Genomic DNA, 20,561 nt, shown 5'->3' with positions numbered 1-20,561 from the left:
CTGGTGGCTGCAGACAGGATCGGACAAGACAGAAAACAGAACGTCTCGGCGATGTTAGCACTAAGTCGGGAAGGCCTGTAGCGGAGCTCTCACACTGCGGTCAACTGCCCCAAACAGTGGGGCGTCAATTACAGACCCGGACAGGAAGAGAGACCTTGTACTTGCAAACGGGAAGCGCTTGCAGGGGGAAAAAGCTCTCCTTCTTGCCCAGCAACAAGTGTGGCCAATAGGAAATGCTGCAGCTCAGCCAATCAGACATGCCGCAGCTCAGCCAATGGGAAATGCCGCAGCTCAGCCAATCAGACACGCCGCAGCTCAGCCAGTGGGAAATGCTGCAGCTCAGCCAATCAGACACGCCACAGCTCAGCCAATGGGAAATGCTGCAGCTCAGCCAATGAGAAGCCGCCGGGCTGTCATCACCTGAATTTTTCGTTTCCTCCAGTGAGCTTCCATTTTTTCCTTGCTGCTGACTTCTTTTCCTTGTCCTGCCCTTCTTACTAGAGAAGGCTTCCATGTCGTGTAACCCCTGGAGCATCTCTGCTTGCAAGATGCGATGCCGGCTGATTCATAAAGCCGATTAGATCTTCGAATTTAGTCCATTAATTTTTTTTTTTTCCTGAGGATGATTGGCACAGGGCTAACTTCGGTGCCCATCTTCCTCTACTTTATATGTGGGGCGCCTGCCACAGCATGGCTAGATAAGCAGTGCATAGGTCTACGTCCAGGATCTGAAACTGCAAACCCCAGGCTGCTGAAGCAGAGCGTGCGAACTTAACCACTACGCCACCAGCAGGCCCCATTTGAATTTTCTCTTTTAATAGATGAAAGGAAAGACTAGTGATGCACAGCCTAAGAGCAAAGGAGCCAGTTCCCAAAGGCTGCACCCGTATGGCTCCATTTACACGGGATTCTTAAGAGGGCACCATTACAGAGATGGAGAAGAGATTAGGGCTCGCCAGTGGCTAAGGAGGGGCTGGGGGCGGGAGAGAAGTGGGTGTGGCTAGGAAAGGCAACATAGGGGTCCCATGGGGATGTGTTGAGGTCACTGTCCTGGTGTGATCTTGTCCTCAGTTCTGCAAGGTGTTTCCACTGGAGGAAACTGGGTGACCGGCACATGGCATCTCTGTGTTATTTCTTACAACTGCATGTGAATCTACAGTTATCTCAAAATTACAAGTTTAATTTTAAAAAATTAGCGAGGAATGAGAAATAGGAAAAAAAAAGAGGGTGGGCCCAAAGAGATGGCAGAGGTCCAGGACAGCTTGGATCAGAAGAGGAGGGGAGGGCTGCTCTACCCCACTCCCCCTGTGGGTGGGCTGCAAGGCTGGGGGTTGCCTCCTGCTGCTTTCCATCGTCTCCCCCCTTTCCAGGTGCCAGCCTCCCCCTTCCACCTTCAGATAGCACCCCCCTTTCCAAATAATCCAGCTCTTGTCCCTCAAACCCCTCAATAACAACCCTGACAACAGCCAGCCTTCACTGAGTTATAGCCCCTCAGGGAGAGGAGGGCAGACTGGCCACCGCCAGCTCCCCAGGCCCCGCCTCCAGGGTCCTCCACACCCAGGCCTGGACCTGAGGACAGGCTGATGGATGCCGAATCAGGGGTGGAGTCACCCGGAGGGGCGGGAGTGCAGTGGGGGAGCCTCTGGCCACAGAACAGACTGGGAGGGGAGCTCAGGGACAGACAAGTACACTGGAAGGGGCCCCACCACGACCTCTGAGGGGCGGAGACGAGGGTGGCAAGGAGCGTCCCCAGGTGGAGCAAGGAGTGCCTTGGGCTGTCTGAGACTGACCACTGCCGGTGGGTGTCTTGACATGAGCACAGCCATGTTTGGCCGCTCCATTGACCTACAGCCACCAGCACAAAAAGAAATATAAAAGCTGCTTTCTGCGTGGTGGGAACTGGCCCTTCTCCCACGGAGAGAGTTGCAAGTTGTAACATTTCAAGGCTCTCGGAGCGACGTAGCACGGGATGGACTGGCCATCTGTGCCCGTCTAAGGTGATAACCAAAGAGAACAATGCACGTACACAATTACTGGGCTGGGACGTTAGCCAAGGGGCTCAGTGCACGTACACCACTGATAACCATTTGTGCATGGGAACACTGGATGCTTGCTCTGTAAACTCTGTAACTGCTTATATAAACTGCTGGGACTGAGACCCGGTGAGAGTTCCACCTGTGGAAGGGACGCCCTGCCCAGGACGTGTGATTCCCGCCCAGCCGTGTCGATTGACAGGACTCTCCCGGCAGTGGGGAGTGGATGTTGTGAGTAATTGATTTACTGTGAAGTAATTGATCTGATGTGTTCTCTTTTCGGTCAACCTGGTGTTTCTCTTTCCAGTCGATTTGTGTCATTTCCCTTCAGTGGATCTGGTGTTTCCCTTTCCGATGGATCTGATGTTTTTCCCTCTTATTATATGACCTATTCAGATCTGCTGCTGTCTCAGCCGATGTGGATGTTTTCCCTTTCCAGTCGAGCTGGTGTCTTTTCCCTCTTATTATTTGACCTATTCGGATCTGTTTGCGGACTATCGCCTTTACTATCCTCTATATAATAAAATGTACCTTCAGTCCATTTGTTTGGAGTGGAAAGTTTCTCTACGTCTCCGATCGAATCCCCGAACCTCTCATAACAGTGGGACACCCCAGACTGGTAGAGAGCGCCCAGATGTCCCAGCTGGGGGTTACCATTGGGCCTCAAGGGGCTGAGTTACCATTGGGCCTCAAGGGGCTGAGAACTCCTCCGAGGGGCTCCCTGGAGCTGTGGAGACCCCACTGGTCCAGACCCAGATTAGTGGCCTCCGCCTGGGCAGAGGAAGCCTGCGGGGGCAGAGGAGGCCACTCCTCTCCCTGCTCTGCCGTCCGCTGGGGCGACGAGCCGCACCCACCTGCCAGTTCTCGCAGTCACAGCCTCTCTCCCCGGGTCCTCCGTGGGGTTCCCGGGGCGGCGCTCGGGCGGAGGTTGGAGCAGGAGCCCCTTCCCGGTAACCGAGCCCATAAGTCCCCGCCGAGGGAGCGCTGTGGCCACAGAACGACCCCGGGACAGGGTCCCCCGCGCAGAGGGCGGCGGCCTGTCTACGCCTCTCGGCGGAACCCTACTTCGAGCCTGGCTTTCGGACCCGCCACCTGCGGTGGTTCCCAGGTCAGGGCGCGGGGCGAAGCCTCCAGACGGTTCCGTCCAAGCTGAGCCTGGGGTCCGGGGTCCGGGGCCGAGGACTCGGCTGAGACGAGCGGTTCCTTCCGGCGGGGTCCTGGAACCGGAGAGCGCGCCCACGCCGCCTTCCCACAACCCCTCCAGTCGAGGGGGTCCGACGGGCGGGGTCTCCCCACACCCCCACCCCCGGGCCCCGCAGGGCGTCACAAAGGCCCGCGGTCCCCGTGGCAACCCGCTGGAGGTCGCGGCGCGAGCCTGGGCGCCCGCGGCTCTGCGCACAGTGGCCGCACGGCTCCGCCCGCTCCGCGAGGCAAGGCAAGCGCGCGCGGCAGGCCGGGCGCGGGCCCGGGGAGGCGGGCGGGGAAGGGGGCGGGTCTCAGGGAGGTGGGCCTGGGGGTGAGGGGAAGGCCTGGGCGGGGCTAGGGGGTGTAGGTCTGGGTAGGGCCGCCAGGGAGCGGAGCGGCCCCTTCCCCGGAGTTCACGACCAGCCCCTCTGCGGTTTTCCAACTTGGGAGACTGTTGGCGGCTGGAAACATCCCTGACCCGTGGCCAGCCCCAGGAGCAAGAGTTCCCTCCGGAGGCGGTTTGAATCTGCCCCCGCCTCCGGCCAGAGCAGGACTTAGGCTAGGAGTCCTGGGGTCCTGGTCTCTGCTTGTGCCTCACCCCAGATATCCTCTCTGCTGTGCCAGGGGCTGGTCTGGCTCCTCTGCGCCAGGAAGGTCAGAGGCTGGCCTTTGGGGAGGGAGGCAGACTTGGGTCCCAACCTTACTCTGCCACGTGGCAGTGCAGCCTTGGGCAAGTCACTCAAGCTCTCAGCTGTCATCTGTCATTCATCCAGCCCTTGGGTTGCTGGGGATGTCCCACCAGCACCAGGGTCTGTCCCACCTCCTTCTGGGTGGCTGAGACCTGGGACAGCAGCCAGGGATGATGGCCCCTTCTCCAAGGAGCCCCAGCTTCCAGGGCCAGGCCTTGTGGCCTGCCTCTGCTGGGCTTGGGACCACAGCTGGGGTGCACTAGCCCGCTCCCACTGACACGCAGAGCTGGGAACCCCTGGTTGGGAGGTGGGGTGCAGGAGAGTCAGGCTCTGGGGTTGATGGCTGGGCTCAAACCCTGGATTAAGAGCAAGCTGCCAAGCGTTGTAGCCCGGCGCCCATCTGTGACGCGGAGTGACAGAATCTTACCACTTCATGAGGATTTTCTTGTGGACTCAGTGAGCTCATCAAGGCCCTTGAGGCCCCCAGCACACAGCAGGGGCTCAGTCACTAGGAGCTGGCATGATTATTCCTCAGAGCTGAGGCCTGGGGCCACCCTGCCTTCTGCTCTGGCCCAGGCCACCAACTGGCCTTGTCTTTGGGTGAGCCCTGCCCTCTGCTTTGCACCTGCGGTGGGGCGTGGAGGGTCCCCCCCAAGGGGACTAGTGCTGCTCAGCAGGGTCACACTGAATCCTCTCAACAGCCCCAAGGGAATATGGTCACCCCATTTCAGACGAGGAACTGAGGTCTTGCCGGGCCACCCAGCTGGTCAGTGGCTGGGGTTTCTGCCCAGGCCATTCTGGTCCCAGAGCCACTGTCTCAGCCCTGCCTGTGTCATCACAAGCAGCAGTCAGTAGAGTGTTTGCCCTTCAGTGTCCACTCTGTCCAGATCTGCAGCCCCTTCCCAGAGAGAGGTGCACCCCCCACAAGCTCCTCCTCGCCCAGGGAGGACAGAGGGCCCTGTGTTGGGGCAGTCACCCCCACACAAACACTGCTCCACGTGAGTCCTGGGAGGGTGCCGAGGCCGGCCTGACTGTTGCAGCTCACGCCGTGCCCTCCGCCCCGCCCCAGACGATGAGCTCCCAGGTGACGGGCCTGGGCCTCGACAGGATGAAGCTGGACAGTCCGCAGTCCCCCCTGGACCAAGAGGAGGCGGAGGAGGCTGAGGACGGGCAGCTGCTGGACCCGCAGGCGTGGAGGACCTACGTGGAACGCCGCAACGCGCTGCGGGAGTTCCTGAGCTCGGACCTGAGCCCCCACCTGCTCCGGCGCCACCATGCCCGCGTGGAGCTGCTCAGGAAGTGCTCCTACTACGTCGAGATCCTCCCCAAGCAGCTGGCCCTGGGCGACCAGAACCCGCTGGTGCTGCCCAGCGCCATGTTCCAGCTCATCGACCCCTGGAAGTTCCAGCGCATGAAGAAGGTGGGCACCGCCCAGACCAAGATCCAGCTCCTGCTGCTGGGGCACCTGCTGGAGCAGCTGGACTGCGGCCGCGCCGAGCTGGACGCCCTGCTCGAGTCGCCCGACCCGCAGCCCTTCCTGACAGGCTGGGGACTGGTGGAGCGGCGACTGGCAGAGCTGTCGGCCGTCATGGACAGCTTCCTGGCCATGATGGTGCCCGGGTGCCTGCACCTCAAGCACCGTCTGGTGTCCGACATTGGCGCCACCAAGATCCCGCACATCCGCCTCATGCTGAGCACCAAGATGCCCGTCATGTTCGACCGCAAGGAGTCGGTGGCCTACCAGGACTGGGTCAGCTTGCGCTGGTTTGTCACCATCCAGCCTGCGGCGCCAGAGCAGTTTGAGCTGCGCTTCAAGCTGCTGGATCCGCGGACGCAGCAGGAGTGCACGCAGTGTGGCCTCATCCCCGTGGCTGCCTGCACCTTCGACATCCGCAACCTGCTGCCCAACCGCGCCTACAAGTTCACGGTCAAGAGAGCAGAGAGCTACACGCTGGTGTACGAGCCCTGGCGGGACAGCCTCACCCTGCAGACCCGGCCGGGGCCCACCAAGGGGCCCACCCCAAGTCGGCTGGGCAGGCCAGGCCCACCCCCGACCACACCTTCCGAGAGATGATTTCCTGCTATTTATCCACTAATACAGAGGAGTATAAACTCACATACACAATTTGAGAAATGAACCTACTTACGTCTTAAAGGTGGCAACAGCCACATGAGTGTTTTCCTGACTCAGCCCAGCGCCACCCCCCACTGGCACTGGTGACCAGCTCCCCGTCCACCACCACACGCACCCCATGGTGGTCACTAGGACCGCCGGCCCTCTGAGAAGATAAGGCATGGCAGGGCAGGGTGATCTGGAGCCGGGAGAACTGATGGAGAAGTGGCCTGGTGAGAGAGGGGTCCCCAACTCTGTCAGAAAGGCCCAGCCCCTCCCCCAGCTAGGGACAGTGTGCTCTGCAGGGTTGGGGTGGGCTCAGCCTGGGTAGGGGCTCCCCTCCCAGGCCTCTCCCACCGCTGACCCACTGTGTGCTCCTGCGTGCCATCCAGGGGTGAGGCCAGACTGTGTCACACACTCTGTGGCACCATGTGGCTGAGCCTGCCTCCTGGATGTCTGGCAGGATGGAGCCCTCCCAGGGGTCCCAGGCAGAGTCATCACCTTCTTAGGGAACGACTAGAGGAGTGGGGTGTGGTGCAGAGCAGAGAGGGCTGTGGAGGGGATGGGCGGGAGCTGCCAGGGGATCCAGGATCGGGGTTTGTGCTGGGTCATACAGATCCCACCCACAGAGGACAGCATGGAGTGCGGGTTCACCAAGGGAGGCACATGTGGGTGCACGGGCTGGGGGACTTCTTCCCTCCTTGCTCCTCCCGCCCCCAGCCTGGCCTCGCGCCCCTACTCGGAGGACAACTGCCCAGAGACCGGCCTCGCGGCGGCACCGCTGCAGCTCCCCGGCTGTGAGCCACTCCGCGGCGCCCTCCCGGTGCGGCCCTTGAGGCGGGGGCGCAGATTTGGTCCCGCCCCTCACCCGCCGCAGCTCACCTGCCGCGCCCCGCCCCTCGCACACGGACTGACTTAAAATTGCGACCCTCATTGCGACGAGGCCTAGCCCTCTGCCAGCGGCCCGCCTCGTGCCACTTCTGCGCGCAGCTGTGCGACCGCAGTCCAGCCCGGCTTCCCGCCGCCGCCGCGCGTCCTCAGGGCTTCAACGCCCCTTCCTCCGGAAGTCCTTCCTGACTAGGCTGATGAGGTCCCGGCTCCCTGCCTCCGGGCGCCTGCTAGTCTTCTATTCAAGCGCTTTTCGCCAGATATGGTAAAATTTCTCCACGCTTTCGTGGCTGCCCTAGAATAGACGTGCTCTCCCAGGTGCTGCGCACGCGGGGTGCACAGGCCCCTTTCCTTACAACTTCTGTCTGTCTCTCTGTGAGCTCCCAACCCACCTGACACCTGTGCTGGCACTTAGGGAGGCCAGGGGCCTGCCGTGCCTCCCTCTGGACAGCTGGTGCTGTTGGAGGCTCTGGAGAACCAGCCACAAACAGGCTGAATTCTGACTAGCCCAGGTCGGCCTGGAGGGCTGTGTGCTGCGCAAGGGTCCTGGGGAGTAATTTCAGAGCAGAGACCTCGCAGGATGCTGTCAAGGCCTCAGCCTGGAGACTTTGGAGCCTGAGGTCAGAGTTCAGTGGGCTGAGTGGCCTGCAGCACCTGGGCACAGCTCACCCACTGTGGACCTTCCTTGCCAAGTTGCCCCCAACCCCCAGCTTCCTTTATCTGGGCACAGACAACCCTCGGCCTGTTGGCTGTGTCGTCAGCTGTAAAATGGATGACGCGGGCCCCTCTCCACGTGCTCCCTCGTCCAGCATCCAGCTACGATGGGCTCTGGGCTCTTGGCTCTTGATAGCCTCAACAGCCACTTTGCAACCCAAAGCAAGAGGAGGGACCACCCCTTTTTGCAATCCAGTCAGACCTCAAAACACCCAGAAGTGAGAAAAGCATTCAGAGTGGTCTTTATAATAAAATTAATATTCGATCATATAACATAGTCCAAGAAAAGATACAAAAATTGGAATGTAGAAATTTGATTTGTAGAAAACATCAGAATCAGACAGATACATAGACACCCCCTCACCCCTCACAGAGGGGGCCACAGGTGGGGCAAGCCCCTCCTGGCGTTAACGACTTCTTTGCAGCAACTCAAAGCCACAAGGACAGTGGAATGGCACTGAGTCAAGGGCTCTGTTTTCCAGAGTCAGAGCTGCCTCAGGGTAGGTGGGGTGGGGACAGACATCGAGGGGACAGGTTTCCAGAGACGGTAGGACACAAATGCGCCCTGAGGGGCAGGTGAAGGTCCTCAACCCTGCAAAGAAAGACACGCCTGGGCAGGGTGTTCCAAAGGCCCTGACCTGGGAGCAGGCCTGAGTGAACAAGGCAGATGCAGAGCTCAGGGTGGAAGCACAGACGCCGTCCAGGGGCCCCCACCCACACGCCCGCAGGAGTACTGCACCACCCAGCACGTTCCGGAGGGGCAGGTCCAGGCAAGGCTGGTGGGCCTCTGCTTCGGGTCTGCCCTTCCCCTGCCGGGGCAGTGGTCCCTGAAGGACACAGGCTGTGGGTCCCAGTTAGACGGGGCAGTGGTGACAGAGAAAAGGCTCTCTCCCAGGGAGGCCTCTTTGCCCTGAGTTTGGGCTGAGGACCTTGTTCCAGTAAAAAAGACACTGGTTTTTGGTTTATTTAAAAATAGAAAATAAAGCTGAATTCCTGACCAAACCCACTGCAGTTGGGGATGGTATGCAAAGACCAACGAGTAGCCCCAAGGGGATTTCCTTCCTGACCCCAAACCTTCCCAGGGAAGGTGTTGTGCTGGTCCAGAGGATGCCCCCACCCCTAAAATGCTCCCTGTCACCAAGTGTCCCAGCAAAATCAGCTCAGCAGGGAGCGTGGGGTCTCCTCCAAGGTTATGTACAACGGCAGGGTGCTGCCTGGCCTGCTCCCCCCTGGGGAGAAGCCAGGACTCAGGAACTTGGTTATTGTGCACCACCACGGCCGGCCGCCGAGACCCCTGCCCAGGCAGCCAGGCGCAGGTGGCCAGATGGTGGCTGGCAGTGACCACTAAGGCACATGGGATTCCGCTGAGTGGGGCCCACCAGGCTGGCCAGCCCAGGAGGGCCTGGGGCGTTTCTTCACAATCCTGGCAGCTTGAGGGCAGCAGGCAGGTAGGGATCTTCAGAAGGACATGGCTGGTCTCCTCCGGACCCGCACCTGGCCGGCGGGCACAAGGCTCTGCTGGGCCTCACAGAAGTCCAGGAGTCGACGCCAGAGAGGGCAGCACTGCAGAAGGAGGTGGTCTCCTGCCAGGGGCAGGAGTCAGTGGTCGCCTACAGCCCTCGCCCACCAAGAAGCCCCGCCCCCAGGGAGGAGCCCACCCCAGCCCTCCCCTACCAGGCAGCCCCGCCCCCAGGAAGGAGCCCACCCCAGCCCTCCCCTACCAGGCAGCCCCGCCCCTAGGGAGGAGCCCACCCCAGCCCTCGCCCACCAGGAAGCCTCACCGATGATGCAGAGGCCCTCCTGGGCCCGGGTGATGGCTACATTCACTTGGTTGGGGTCCACCACGAAGCCCAGGAACTTCTTAAGCCAGCCCTTAGTCGGCCGCTGGTCCAGGTCACTCTCTGGGCACGTGCGGACGGTGCTCACCAGCACATAGCGCCACTCGCTCCCTGGGGGGCCGGGCAGGCATGGTGACGCCCCTGCCCGCTGTGCTCACCATGCCCCCTGCCCACCGGCCCACGTGCCCCCTGTCCCCAGCCTCACCCTGGCTCTTGGTGATGGAGCACACGGTCACTCCCGTGATGCCCTCTTGCACGAGGCTCTTGCTGATCTCTGTGGCCTGTGCATTGTAGGGCGTGAGGATGGCGATGTCCTTGGGTTCCACTGTCCTGCCCAAGGTCAGCTGTTTGGCGATGCGAACCTGAGGGACCGAGGGGGTGCAGCTGAAACCAGGTCCCTGGGCACCAGGGCCTCACCTGTTCCCTCGTCTCCTCTGCCTCCTCCCCCAGGAAGCCCTCCTTGACCAAAAGGCACCAGAGAGCGCCTTGCTAACACTCACCACCTCTGCCACCTCCTCCTGGTTGGCCTTGGAGTTCTCATTCCCTTCGTCCGTGGACACCAGCAGGCTCTGCTCATGGCCCTGCATGTGGCCAAAGATGACAGAGCAGCTCTCCTTGCCGGCATGGCCCAGGATGCTGGGCGACCTCCTCAGGCCCTGCCAGGTCTTCAGCTTGCTCTTGTAGAACTCCATGGAGGGGAAGGTACAGATGTCCTTGTGCTGCAGGACAGGGACATGAGCGGGGGCAGGCCACCCACCCACGCGCCCTCGGGCCAAGAGCTCCCACTGGCAGCTGCTCTGGCCCCAGGACAAGGCCCGGGTGGACGTAGGAGGTAGGGGAGTGGGCCACAGACCACACCTTGGCCGAAGGAGCTGAGGCCGGGACTGCTTACCATGCGGTACTGCGTATCCAGCATGTAGGCATCTCTGTGGTACCTCTCGAAGAGAGACCGGTCCAGACCCAGGTTCTGCAGCTGCTCATTCTTGACCACAGGCCGCAGCTGTTTATGGTCCCCAAGAAGAACCACCTGGGGGGACAGGCCAGCGTGGTCCTGCTACCCTCAGACCAGGGGCACCCAGCCCCGCCATCGTCACTGCCCCGCCACAACGCTGCCCTCCATGCACTCCCAGGGGGAGGCCACACCCAGTGACCCCCGCCCAGGTCACCAGCTCACCACCCGCCTCGCTCACCTTCTCAGCCGTCAAGAAGTTCACCAGGGGGATGAGGGTCTCGGGCTCTGTGGCCATGCCCGCCTCGTCCACGAGGATCTGCCGGACGTCCAGGCTCTTGAGGGCGACCGAAGCTGCACAGGAGCACGTGCACAGGATGACCCTGTGCCGGTCCAGCTCGAACCTCCTCGCCTTGCCCAGGACCCTCCTGTACCTGTGTGGGGATGCCGTCTGGTCACCCAAGGACCCCTCGCCAGGAGACAGCTCCACGGCCCCAGCCCCTTACCAACTGAGGTCGTCCTTGGAGAACAGTTCCCCTTTCTGCAGCCGGGCGTCGAACGCCTTGAGGTCTGGGGCATAGGGGTTGGAAGGCTGCCGGATCCGGTGGTGCAGGGTGATGCTCCTGGGGGGGACACCTCCATGAAGCCCTGTGTTGTCCCAAGGCAGGACCATCAGGCCCCTCCTCTCCACCCAAACACAGACAGACAGACAGTGAAGAGGAGAGACACACCTGAGAGTCTGGTTCGGCCTCCCCTCCCGAGGGGTATTCTTAGGTGGACCCCTGCTGCCCACACCCGGCACTGGGAACTCGGTGGCCTCGGCCTGCTCGCCGTACACGCGAAGGGGCTGCAGCTCTTCTTTCCTGCTCAGGAGCATCCCTGGGGGCAGTTGGGGCGTGAGTGACTGTCCCCTGGGCCCACCAGCCCCAGGCAGAGCCTCGAGTGGCCGGCCAAGCACACCTGCCAGGACGTCCACCGACTTGTTGGAGGGGCCGCAGTACAGGATGCAGGGGCCCCCCAGCCGCTTCTCCCCACCACAGGCTGGCGCCTGCTCCTCATTTGCCTTGTGAAGCCAGAACACAATGTGGAGAGCCACCACCGTCTTCCCCGTGCCTGCGGGCAGAGAATGGGGTGAACGGAGCCCCGCCCACCTGCCCCGGCAGCATGCATCTCCCCCAACGTGGGCCCACCTGGTGGGCCCTGGATGACTGTGAACTGCTTCTTCAGAGCCTCCCTGACGGCCCCATTCTGGCTGGGGTTCAGCTTGTGGCGGCTTCCGGGGATGTCGAAGGTCTGCCGCTCCAGGAACCGGTGGGGGGTCCCTGAGGAAGGGGCCAGGCCTCCCTGAGCACCAGTGCAGGGCGGGGCTGGGGCAGGATGAAGGCGGGGGGGGGAGCGGGAGGGCCCCCACCTACCTCTTCTGAGGGGCTGCTGGCAAGGAGGGGGGCGGGGCAGGGGGATGGGCTGGCCTAGGGCGATGCTGATGGCCAGCGGGGACGCGTCCTTCAGCTCACGCACAGCTTCTTCCTTGCGGCTGGGGGCAGGGGAGGTGAAGACGGACACTGGAATGTCGACAGGACTCTCCCAGGGGAGCAGCCACTGCCCCAAGAGCCACCCCCCAGAAAGGGGCCCAGGGAGTCCTCACCCCACCCTGCCCACCAGCCTCTCCCTGGCTTTCACCCCGTGGAAGCCACGCACAGGTCAGGAAGCTGCTTGGGCAGCATCTCAATGGTGAATCGGGTGCCAGGCCTCAGCACCTCTTCTGGAACCTTCTCCATGGCTGTGTGGTGGATGAAGAAGTGCACCTGCTTGGGGGCCTCCTGGCGGTCTGCCTTGCCCTCCTTTGGGTCCCAGTCCTCTGTCAGCCCGTGGGCCACCCAGGTGTAGGTGTCAGGGTCGATGCTCAGGAGGGGGCCGAGGTTGCTGGGCCCACAGGGTGGGGTGGCCGGGGGAGGCTGGCCAGGGCTGGCCGAGGGCTGCAGGCCCCCTGCGTTGGGCACGGCCGGCAGCCCCTCGAGCCGGATGCAGAGGTAGCAGTGGCTGAGGCTGATGTCGATGCAGTGCTCCCGGAGGAAGGCGGCCTCCAGGCGGAAGGTGCCCTGCAGCTGCCCCTGCGGTGTCCGCTCCTCGGCCCAGGATACGCCCACGTGCTGCAGCGTGATGGAGTCGTTCTCGGCAACCGCGCTGGTGGCCGACTCCAGGGAGCAGAACGGCTCCCACACGCGGGAGTACTCGTCCACGTCATGGCACCGGTCCCGCCCTGCCTGGGGCACGTGGCCCGAGAAGCAGTCGCCTGGCCGCTCCGCGTGCTCTAGGCAGAGGCTGAGGCCAGGCGCCACCGTCCACAGCTGCAGAGCTGGTGCCAGCAGCCCTCGCTGCAGGGTGGCGCCGAGCTGCACCTGCAGCGTGTCCCCGCTGGTCAGCTCCCGGGCCACCTCCACGAAGTGGCCGCAGCGGCTCCGCCACACCCGCCCCAGCTCCCGTGGCCGGGGCTCTGCAGCACCCCGCGCCTGCACCAGGGCGGCCGCCTCAGGCCACCGCTCCTCCTCCAGCAGCTCTAGCAGCTGCTGCCACAGCGCAGCGTCGACGGGCCGGGTATGCATGTCGAGCAGGGCGCCAGGCAGTGGGGGGCACGGCCCGTTCACCTGCACCGGGTAGATGCGGCGCCGCCACGAAAGCCGCAGGCCTGGCCGGCCCGGCGAGTTGTGGGGGTGCTCAGCCAGCTGCAGGGAGCGGTAGTAGATGGGGCAGGGGTCAGGCAGGGTCTCGTGGTTGGCGGGGAAGAGCAGCTTGAAGCAGCGGGCGCCTGCCTCCACATCCACCACGAAGCCCAGCTTGTCCTGGGGCTGGGCCTTGAGCCGCGCGGCCAGGTGCAGGCTGCGGGCTCGGCGCTGGTACCTCTGGGCGCTCACGTGCTGGTGGCTGAAATCCTGGCAGAGCCCGTCGATGTCCCTGGCAGAGTAGGTGGCGCCCCCCTGGCCCAGTGCCAGCAGGATCTGCCGCTGCAGCACCACATCCAGGTACCTGCGGATGGGCGAGGTCACCCACGTGTACCAGTCCACCTGCAGCGAGTAGTGGCCAGCCGACTGCTGTTCGCCCTGGCTGGAGCGGCCAAAGACAGAGCGGCCCAGGGCCCGGCGCAAGTCGAGGCCCGCCGGGGCCAGCGAGGGGTATATGTCGTCTGTGGTGACGAGGTCCACCAGCCTGTCGAAGTCCTGGGCGTGGGCTGCAAGCTGGACATGCCTCCAGAGGGAGGTCAGGACGTGCAGCTGCGTGTCGGAGGGGCCGCGGCCCTGGAGGTGGTGGCGGAGGTGCAGCGACAGGGGCACCAGCCCCCTGTGCTTCTCGCGCACGGCTTCAAGCTGGCGGCTGCTGGGCGTGGGCTGCCACCGCAGTGGTGTGACCGTCCGCGTGCGCTCGCTGCCCACCAGGAAGTCGGCTGCCAGGCTGTTGAACTGGATCATGTACTCCTTGACCATGACATGGGCCACACGGAAGCCCAGCGTGCTGTCCTCATCCAGCTGCTCGTAGTGGCGGTCAGCCTGCAGGCGGCGTCGGCGCAATGCCCGGGAGAGGTGGCACGCGGCAGCCACGCAGGCCTCCACTGAGTCCAGGCGGGCCGGGAGCTCCAGGCCCGCACCCGGGTGCCCCTTGATGACCTGCTCAGCCTCCTCGTAGGACAGCTGGCGGTCGGAGCGGATCACGGAGGGCGCAAATCGCCGACTCCGGAGCTGGTCGCTGCCCTTCTCCACGGTGAGGAAGAGGGAGATGGCTAAGCGGTCCTGGCCTGGCAGGAGGCTGAATGCATCCTGGGAGAGGCGGGCCGGCAGCATGGGCACTGGCTCCCGGTCAGGGGCGTAGAAGGCAGTCCCCTGCCTGCGGGCCTCCACATCCAGCGCCCCGTCCCGGGGCAAAACGCTGGCCACATCGGCGATGTGCACGGCCACCTCGTACCGGGGGCCCAGGTCCCGGACGCTGAGGGCGTCATCCAGGCTGCGGGCGCCCCGAGGGTCTACGGTGAAGGTCAGGAGGCAGCGGCAGTCCTCCCGCCAGCCGGGCGCCCGGCCCAGCTCCGCACGGTATTTCTGCAGCACCTTGGCGACCAAGGCCGGGTCTGGCAAGGGCTCCCTGAGGCCGAACTCCAGGTCCAGGACGTGGAGGCCCCGCTCCCAGGTGTCGGCCTCGGGCAGCACCTCCAGGACGATGCCAAGCGGATAATAGAAGCGCTCCCGCCACAGGACGATGCGCACGCGGAAGAGCCGGTTGCGCCGGGCTTTGGCCGTGAGCCGCTCGTACCCCACCCGCTGCACGTGGCCCTGCACAAGGCGGTGGACGGGCACCTGCAGCGGGTCCTTCAGCTCAGCCACGAAGATCTTGGTCACAGAGCTGTCGATGGGGGTCATGATGCGGGGGTCCCACTCGTCCATGCGGCACACAAACACCAGCTCGCTGCGCCTCCTCTTGAGCACGCCCACCACACGGCCCTGCAGCCGCCCCGCGGGGCCCCTGTCACCGGCAGCCCCGCCAAGGACCTTCACCAGCACCTCGTCCCCGGTGAAGGCCATCCCGCAGTGCAGGCGGCCCCTGACCTGGATGGGGCCAAGGCCCGCGCCATCCAGCGGCACGGCCGTCGCCCGATCAAAGGTCTCCAGCGTGAAGGCGCAGCGGCGGTACAGCTCAGGCTCCGTGCGGAGCAGCTTCCGCAGCGTGGCCCGGGGCAGGTTCACGTACTGCCGGGCCTGGTGTGGGGACGCGGGACTGGGGATGGTGTCCAGCAGCCCATCCTCCCGCACGGTCACCGTCACGTTCCGGCTCTCGTCCAGGAGCTCCTGCAGGATGGAGTCATCGGCGTTGAGCTCCCCGTCGGAAGGCCAGAAGTCAGACTCGGAGTCCTCAGGGTCCTCGGTCTCCCCGCTTGCGGTGGCATCCCCGGAGGCCACGTCCCCCCTCGCCGAGTTCCCTGCGGATGCAGTGTCCCCTGCCTCCGTGTGCGCGGCGGCTGCCTCCTTTGCTGCTGGGTGCCCCCTAGCTGCAGACTCTGATGCTGCGTCCCCAGCCTCTGCCTTCTGTGTGGCCGCGTCCTCTGCCGCTGAGGCCCTGGACCGGGACGCACCCCCCTCAGCCACAGCCCCTGGCTCAACCTTCGCCACGGCCGTGTGCTGTGTGGCTGGGGCCCCTGCTGCCCCCTGCTCCAGGACAGTGTCTGCAGCCCCCACCGCCACTGGTCTCCCTGCTTGGAGGGGCCAGCGCTGCCTCTGGACCACGCCCTGCTTGATCTGCTCCAGCGACAGGTTCTCGGGGCAGACGCTGCGATGCTCCACACACTCGCGGATGAAGCTCTTCCAGAGCTTGCTGCAGGCCCCGAAGGAGCAGAGGGCCATGGCGTCGCCCACGGCCACCACCTGGGACTGGGCTCGGGTCATGACAGTGTTGAGCACACGGGCGTCCGTGAAGAACTCCAGGGCGGGCGCCCCGGGGCCCCGCAGGCTGCTGTGGTTGTGCACGGTGCTCAGCACCACCACCCGGAACTCCCGGCCTGCGAGGGATGAGCCGGCGCGTGAGGCTGGGCCAAGAGGGGGCCCCGCCCACCCATCCCCAGCACTGATCACCCACCTGGTAGGATCTCAAAGCTGCCCACAGACACCTGGGCCAGGCCCCTCTTCCTCAGCTCCTGCCTCAGCGCGCTCACCTGGAGACACAGGGCCGATCGGCATCCCGGGCAAGCGCTCGGTGCGCAGTGAGGGGCCCCAACAAGGACGAGGTGCCGGCCCCCGTGCCCTGGCACCCTCGAGCCACTCAGCCCTGGCGCCAACCACATGGTTTGAGCCCCACACCAGCCCTGGGAGATGAACTCCTCAGCCCCTCATACAGAAGGGGAAACTGAGGCTACAGAGGTCCAGCTGGGGGCACGCAGGTCCACTAGACCCCAAGGGGGCCCCCTCCATGCAGCGTCCCTGTGGGGAGTGGGAGAGGAAGGCTGTCCCAGCGTTGGGCTTACCTGGGCACCGTGGGACACGGCGCAGATGTGCTTCTGCTCCCGGCTGCCCCAGCAGTGGGGCCAGGTGTCATAGACCTCCTGCACCTTCTCAATAACCTGGGCGACCTCGGCCACGTTAAGCCAGGACGTCATCGACATGTCGCGCTCGGGGTTGCCCGCCACGTGGCAGAACACGAGCGGATAGTGCCGGGGGTGGCGAGGGACCTTGCCGCTGGCGCGGATGGGGTTGCCCTTGGCCACGTAGAAGTGGCGCGAGACGAAGCTGATGATGGCCTCAGTGGAGCGGTAGTTCTCGTGGAAGACGACGCGGCTCCGCTGGGCGACCTCGTGCGTCTGCTGCTGGTAGTGCTGGAAGAGGCGGTGCAGCAGCGTGCACCCGGCTGCCTGGGCCCTGGCCACACTGAAGAGTCTGGGTGTGACCTGCATGTGGTCCCCCGCCAGCACCACGCGGGTGCTAAGCGAGGCGTAGCGCAGCGGGGTAAGCGCCTCGCACTCCAGCATCTGGGCAGCCTCGTCAATGAGGATGTGCGAGAAGAAGCCGGCAGGCACCCTGAGCTCACGGGCCTGGGAGGTGGTGGTGATCACGATGCGGTGCTGCTCCAGCTCTGCCCAAGTCGGCAGGCGGAAGGCCCGGCGGTCCTCGGTCAGGCAGCAGTACTGCAGCGTGGCTGCATCTGTCTGGCTCGGCGGGCGGTCCGTGTACATCACCCGGAGCGGAGCGGCCTCCGGGTGGCCACTGCTGACGTAGCCGTGGAAATGCTCCTCAATGTAGATGTCGGCCGCGCTGGGGGGAGAAGGGCACATGGGGCCTCGGCAGCTGTCTGCTAAAGCGCCTACTGTGCGCCCGGTCCCACCTGGATGCCAGGAATTCATATGAGGCAGACAGACCCACGTCCTGCCCCCACAGAGCTTACATGTCAGCAGAGGGGACAGACACACAGATAGAGAAAGAAGGGAAGGTCAGAGCCCAGTGAGGAGAACTGGGCAACAGCACAGAGTATCTGGGCAATCAGGGAGGGGTACCCAGAGGAGGTGAAGGAGCTGGCCTGTGGAGAGGCAGAGAAGGGTTGACCCTGAGTTCAGCTCCCGGTCGGCTTTCAGCAGGTGAACAGTGAGACCTGGTGCCAGCTCTCAGGAGTGGAGTTAGAGGGGCAGAGAGGCCAGCCAGAGCCTCCAACCACAGCCCCTCAGACACCTAAGACCAGTGCATCCTGGGACATGACAGAGCCCCGTGGCATCTCTGCAGAGACTTGCCTCTCCCTCCCAGGCCCCCAAGGATCCTCAGGCCAGCCAGGAATCAGCCCCCCTGGGCAGAGGTGTAGCAGCCTGAGACACCGAGCCTGAGCAGCAGTCAGTGTTGGGAACTAAGAAAACCATATTGGCCAAAGGGGAACTTCATGGTTGAGAGAAGAATCTGCGTTTCTCTAAAAACAGCACAGGAGGCTCGCCCCAGGAAATGCTGGGTGGGTCAAGCCGCACTCCTCCCCATGGCTGTCTCCTGGTCCAGGACCTCTACGGAGGCACCCACAGCCCCTCACCCAAACAGCGGACCCCAACCCCCAGGGCACCCTGCACTGAGCCTGGAGCACAGACGTCCCCTGTCCCTTTCAGCCCAGGACTGACCGGCTATCAGGGAGAGCCCCAAGGGTCAGAGGGACTGGGACTCACCCCAGGGACACACTGCCCACCCGGTGTACACAGGGCACCAGGGGCCACGAGCTCAGCCAGCCCAGCCCCCACTCCACCGATGGCCGGGCGGCCCTGGCACATCTGCTCCAGAACTAGCCGCCCAGGCCTCCAGTGAACCTGGGACCAGCCAAAGCCCCAGACCCGGGTCCCACTTCCTCTCTCGGGGCGACGCCATCAAGGCAGGGTGCTCGCCACAGCCGGGCGGCAGCTCTGGGCTCACCTGTTGGTGTGCGTGCAGATGAGGACCTTGGTGTGGGGCTGCCGGATGACCTCCAGGGAGGCCATGGCCAGCGTGTAGGTCTTGCCCGTGCCAAAGGGGCCATAGATGAGCAGCGGAGCGATGGGCTGTGCGCCTCCAGGGCTGCTGCCTGCGATGAACTCCACGGCCAGCCTCTGCTTGCGGTTGCCGTGCAGGGCAGGTGGGGTGGGCCAAGGGTGGGGCAGGGTGCAGGCCAGCAGGTCAGGCACCACGAGGCGCTCCTCAGGCAGTGCGTCCACTGCCTGGTGCCATAGGCGGAAGGTCAGCGGGTCGATCTGGAACTGCACCTCCAGGACCGGGCTGGCCTCAGGCTGCAGCCCCAGGGCCGTGCAGCAGTGGGCGGGCAGCAGCAGCCACAGCGCCTGCTCTGAGCTGGCCCGGGTCTCCAGCCGCACCTCGAACACTGTGTGGTCAGGCGCGGGCACGGGGGCCACAAGGGCCGTGCTGACTGCCCGGCCCAGCAGAAAGCCCTGGTCTGTGTCTGGTGTAAGGGAAGAGGGGATGGGGACCTCGGCATAGAGGGCTCCTGGTGGCGGGAAGAGCATGCCCAGGGCTGGTGTCTGCAGTGCCGTCTTCAGGGACACTGGGACCTGAAGGTTCAGCCTGGTGGGAGGACATGGGTCAGCTGACCAGGGCCACAGCTCTGCAGTCAGCACCCTGGCAGCCCCTGCCTACCCTCTAGCCCCCACTCACTTGGCCACCAGCTGTTGCTGAGCGGCCTCCTCCTCATAGAGAAACTGGTGCATCCTCTGCCGGTAGTTGGTGCAGGAGATGGGGCCTGAGGCCAGGCCACTGCGACTGAAGTCCAGGGCCAGGGCGGGCACCTTGTACCTGGCCATCAGGGCTGCCTGCTCCGCCGTCCGAGCCACGCTGGGCACCACATGGCGGTTGCCAGGGTGCCAGCGCTCCAGCTCCACGGGGTGGCCGGGAACTGGCGTCCCTCGGAGCCCCGGGCAGTGCGCCTGGCCCAGCTGCAGTCCCAGCTTTCGCAGCAGTGCCGGCCGGTGGCCAAAGTCAAAGACCACCCACTGCTCGAAGGTGCCAAAGGAGGAGCTCTGCACTCGCACCCCCACGTGGAACTCAGCTGGGGAGCCGGGCACACAGAAGCGCTCCCCCTGCGCGTAGAGTCGGCCTGGGGGGAGGCGGGGGGCCTCCAGCGAGAAGTCTGCTCCAGGCTCCTGCTTGAGCAGGGCCACGTGGAGCAGCGGCTCCTGGGGAAGAAGACCAGATGGCAAGGCAGCCCCCGGGCCCTGTCCCACCCATCAGGGTCCAGGCTGATGCACAGACCCCTCCCCACCCTCCTGTGCTTCCTGGCGGTGACCCCAACAGGGTGCTCGGCCTCTCTGAACCTCAGGGTTCCCTTCTGCAAAATGGGGTCACAGAGCCCGCGTAGGCTGCCCCCAGGGACATTGAGCAAAGTGTCAGCGCAGCACGGGACACTCGGGGCGCCGACAGTGGTAACCAGCCTGGTCCCTCACTCTGTACCAGGCACTCCACAAAATATCGCCACAGGGCCAGGCACAGAGACGCTAAGGACTTGCTCCAGATCACACAGACCAGAGGGAGAGGCTGTGCTCGGCTGTGCTGACCCCTCACCTCAGAGTGGATGGTGAACATCCAGTTGTGCTGAGTTTTCTTCTCCTGTGCCTGATGCAGCAGGGGCTGGTTGCAAGTGATGGACACGCCATCGATGGTCTCGGCCAGCTGCACATGGAGGCCTGGCCGTCAGCAAGGTGGCCCCAGTCCCCACCCCCCCCCCCACTCTCAGACCCCACGTACCACCAGGATCTCATTGCTGCTACTCTGATACTCCTCCAGCAGCCGCACTTGGTAGGGCACCAGCCCCTCCTGCCAGGCCGCCCGCTCCCGCAGCTTCACGGTCCGTGCCCGTGACACCCACTCCTGCAGCTCCTGCTCTGAATGCGCCTTGGTGCAGACAACCCCATACTCACAGAGATCGGGCCTGGGGGAGGGAGGTTAGCAGGTCACACGGGGGTGAGACCCCTCGGCCCAGTACTGGCCTGTGTGGGGGAGGAGGAAGAGATTCCAGAGGGCAGGGCAGGAACTGGGACCTCCTCTGTGCTGTCCACTACTGTCCCCCCAAGAGGAGGCCTGGCATGAGCGGCCTCAGTGGACCTCCCTTACCCATCACTCAGGCCAACGAGGTACCAGCTGGTCAGGAGACAGAACCCCTGGTTCCGGCTGA

General features: G+C 64.1%; 2 protein-coding genes across 6 annotated transcripts in view; one reads left to right on the top strand and one right to left on the bottom strand.

Moving 5' to 3' along the window:
• The first annotated feature begins 4,946 nt into the window (after positions 1–4,946).
• FNDC11 (fibronectin type III domain containing 11) lies at positions 4,947–5,981 on the top strand. The gene has a single exon (XM_058563400.1). The coding sequence runs from the start codon at positions 4,980–4,982 to the stop codon at positions 5,979–5,981; it is 1,002 nt and encodes a 333-aa protein (XP_058419383.1). The 5' UTR covers positions 4,947–4,979.
• Positions 5,982–7,841: 1,860 nt separating this feature from the next.
• The window catches only part of HELZ2 (helicase with zinc finger 2), a 31,499-nt gene continuing 18,779 nt past the window's right edge, over positions 7,842–20,561 (bottom strand). For 4 of the 5 annotated variants that reach the window (XM_058562288.1, XM_058562289.1, XM_058562290.1 and 1 more), the window contains 17 exons: positions 20,135–20,318; positions 19,952–20,059; positions 19,049–19,566; positions 18,317–18,958; positions 16,408–17,191; positions 16,023–16,098; positions 12,108–15,945; positions 11,600–11,943; positions 11,370–11,522; positions 11,141–11,288; positions 10,916–11,032; positions 10,651–10,843; positions 10,353–10,487; positions 9,961–10,179; positions 9,666–9,822; positions 9,404–9,571; positions 7,842–9,205 (listed from right to left, as the gene is read on the bottom strand). In XM_058562288.1, the coding sequence (XP_058418271.1) occupies positions 9,081–9,205; positions 9,404–9,571; positions 9,666–9,822; positions 9,961–10,179; positions 10,353–10,487; positions 10,651–10,843; positions 10,916–11,032; positions 11,141–11,288; positions 11,370–11,522; positions 11,600–11,943; positions 12,108–15,945; positions 16,023–16,098; positions 16,408–17,191; positions 18,317–18,958; positions 19,049–19,566; positions 19,952–20,059; positions 20,135–20,318 (7,909 nt within the window). In that variant the 3' untranslated portion in view covers positions 7,842–9,080. The remainder of the gene's footprint in view (positions 9,206–9,403; positions 9,572–9,665; positions 9,823–9,960; positions 10,180–10,352; positions 10,488–10,650; positions 10,844–10,915; positions 11,033–11,140; positions 11,289–11,369; positions 11,523–11,599; positions 11,944–12,107; positions 15,946–16,022; positions 16,099–16,407; positions 17,192–18,316; positions 18,959–19,048; positions 19,567–19,951; positions 20,060–20,134; positions 20,319–20,561) is intronic. The other variant, XM_058562291.1, reaches the window with a different exon arrangement.

This window comes from Diceros bicornis, chromosome 19 (genome assembly GCF_020826845.1).
Source record: "Diceros bicornis minor isolate mBicDic1 chromosome 19, mDicBic1.mat.cur, whole genome shotgun sequence".
NCBI classification, from domain to species: Eukaryota; Metazoa; Chordata; class Mammalia; order Perissodactyla; family Rhinocerotidae; genus Diceros; species Diceros bicornis.
The sequence above is the reverse complement of the archived record's forward strand: the minus strand, read 5'-3'. Positions and strand labels throughout refer to the sequence as shown.

Bases quoted from the DNA above. Each gene is read 5' to 3' on its own strand.
- FNDC11 (XM_058563400.1), top strand. From the start codon at position 4,980: ATGAGCTCCCAGGTGACGGGCCTGGGCCTCGACAGGATGAAGCTGGAC.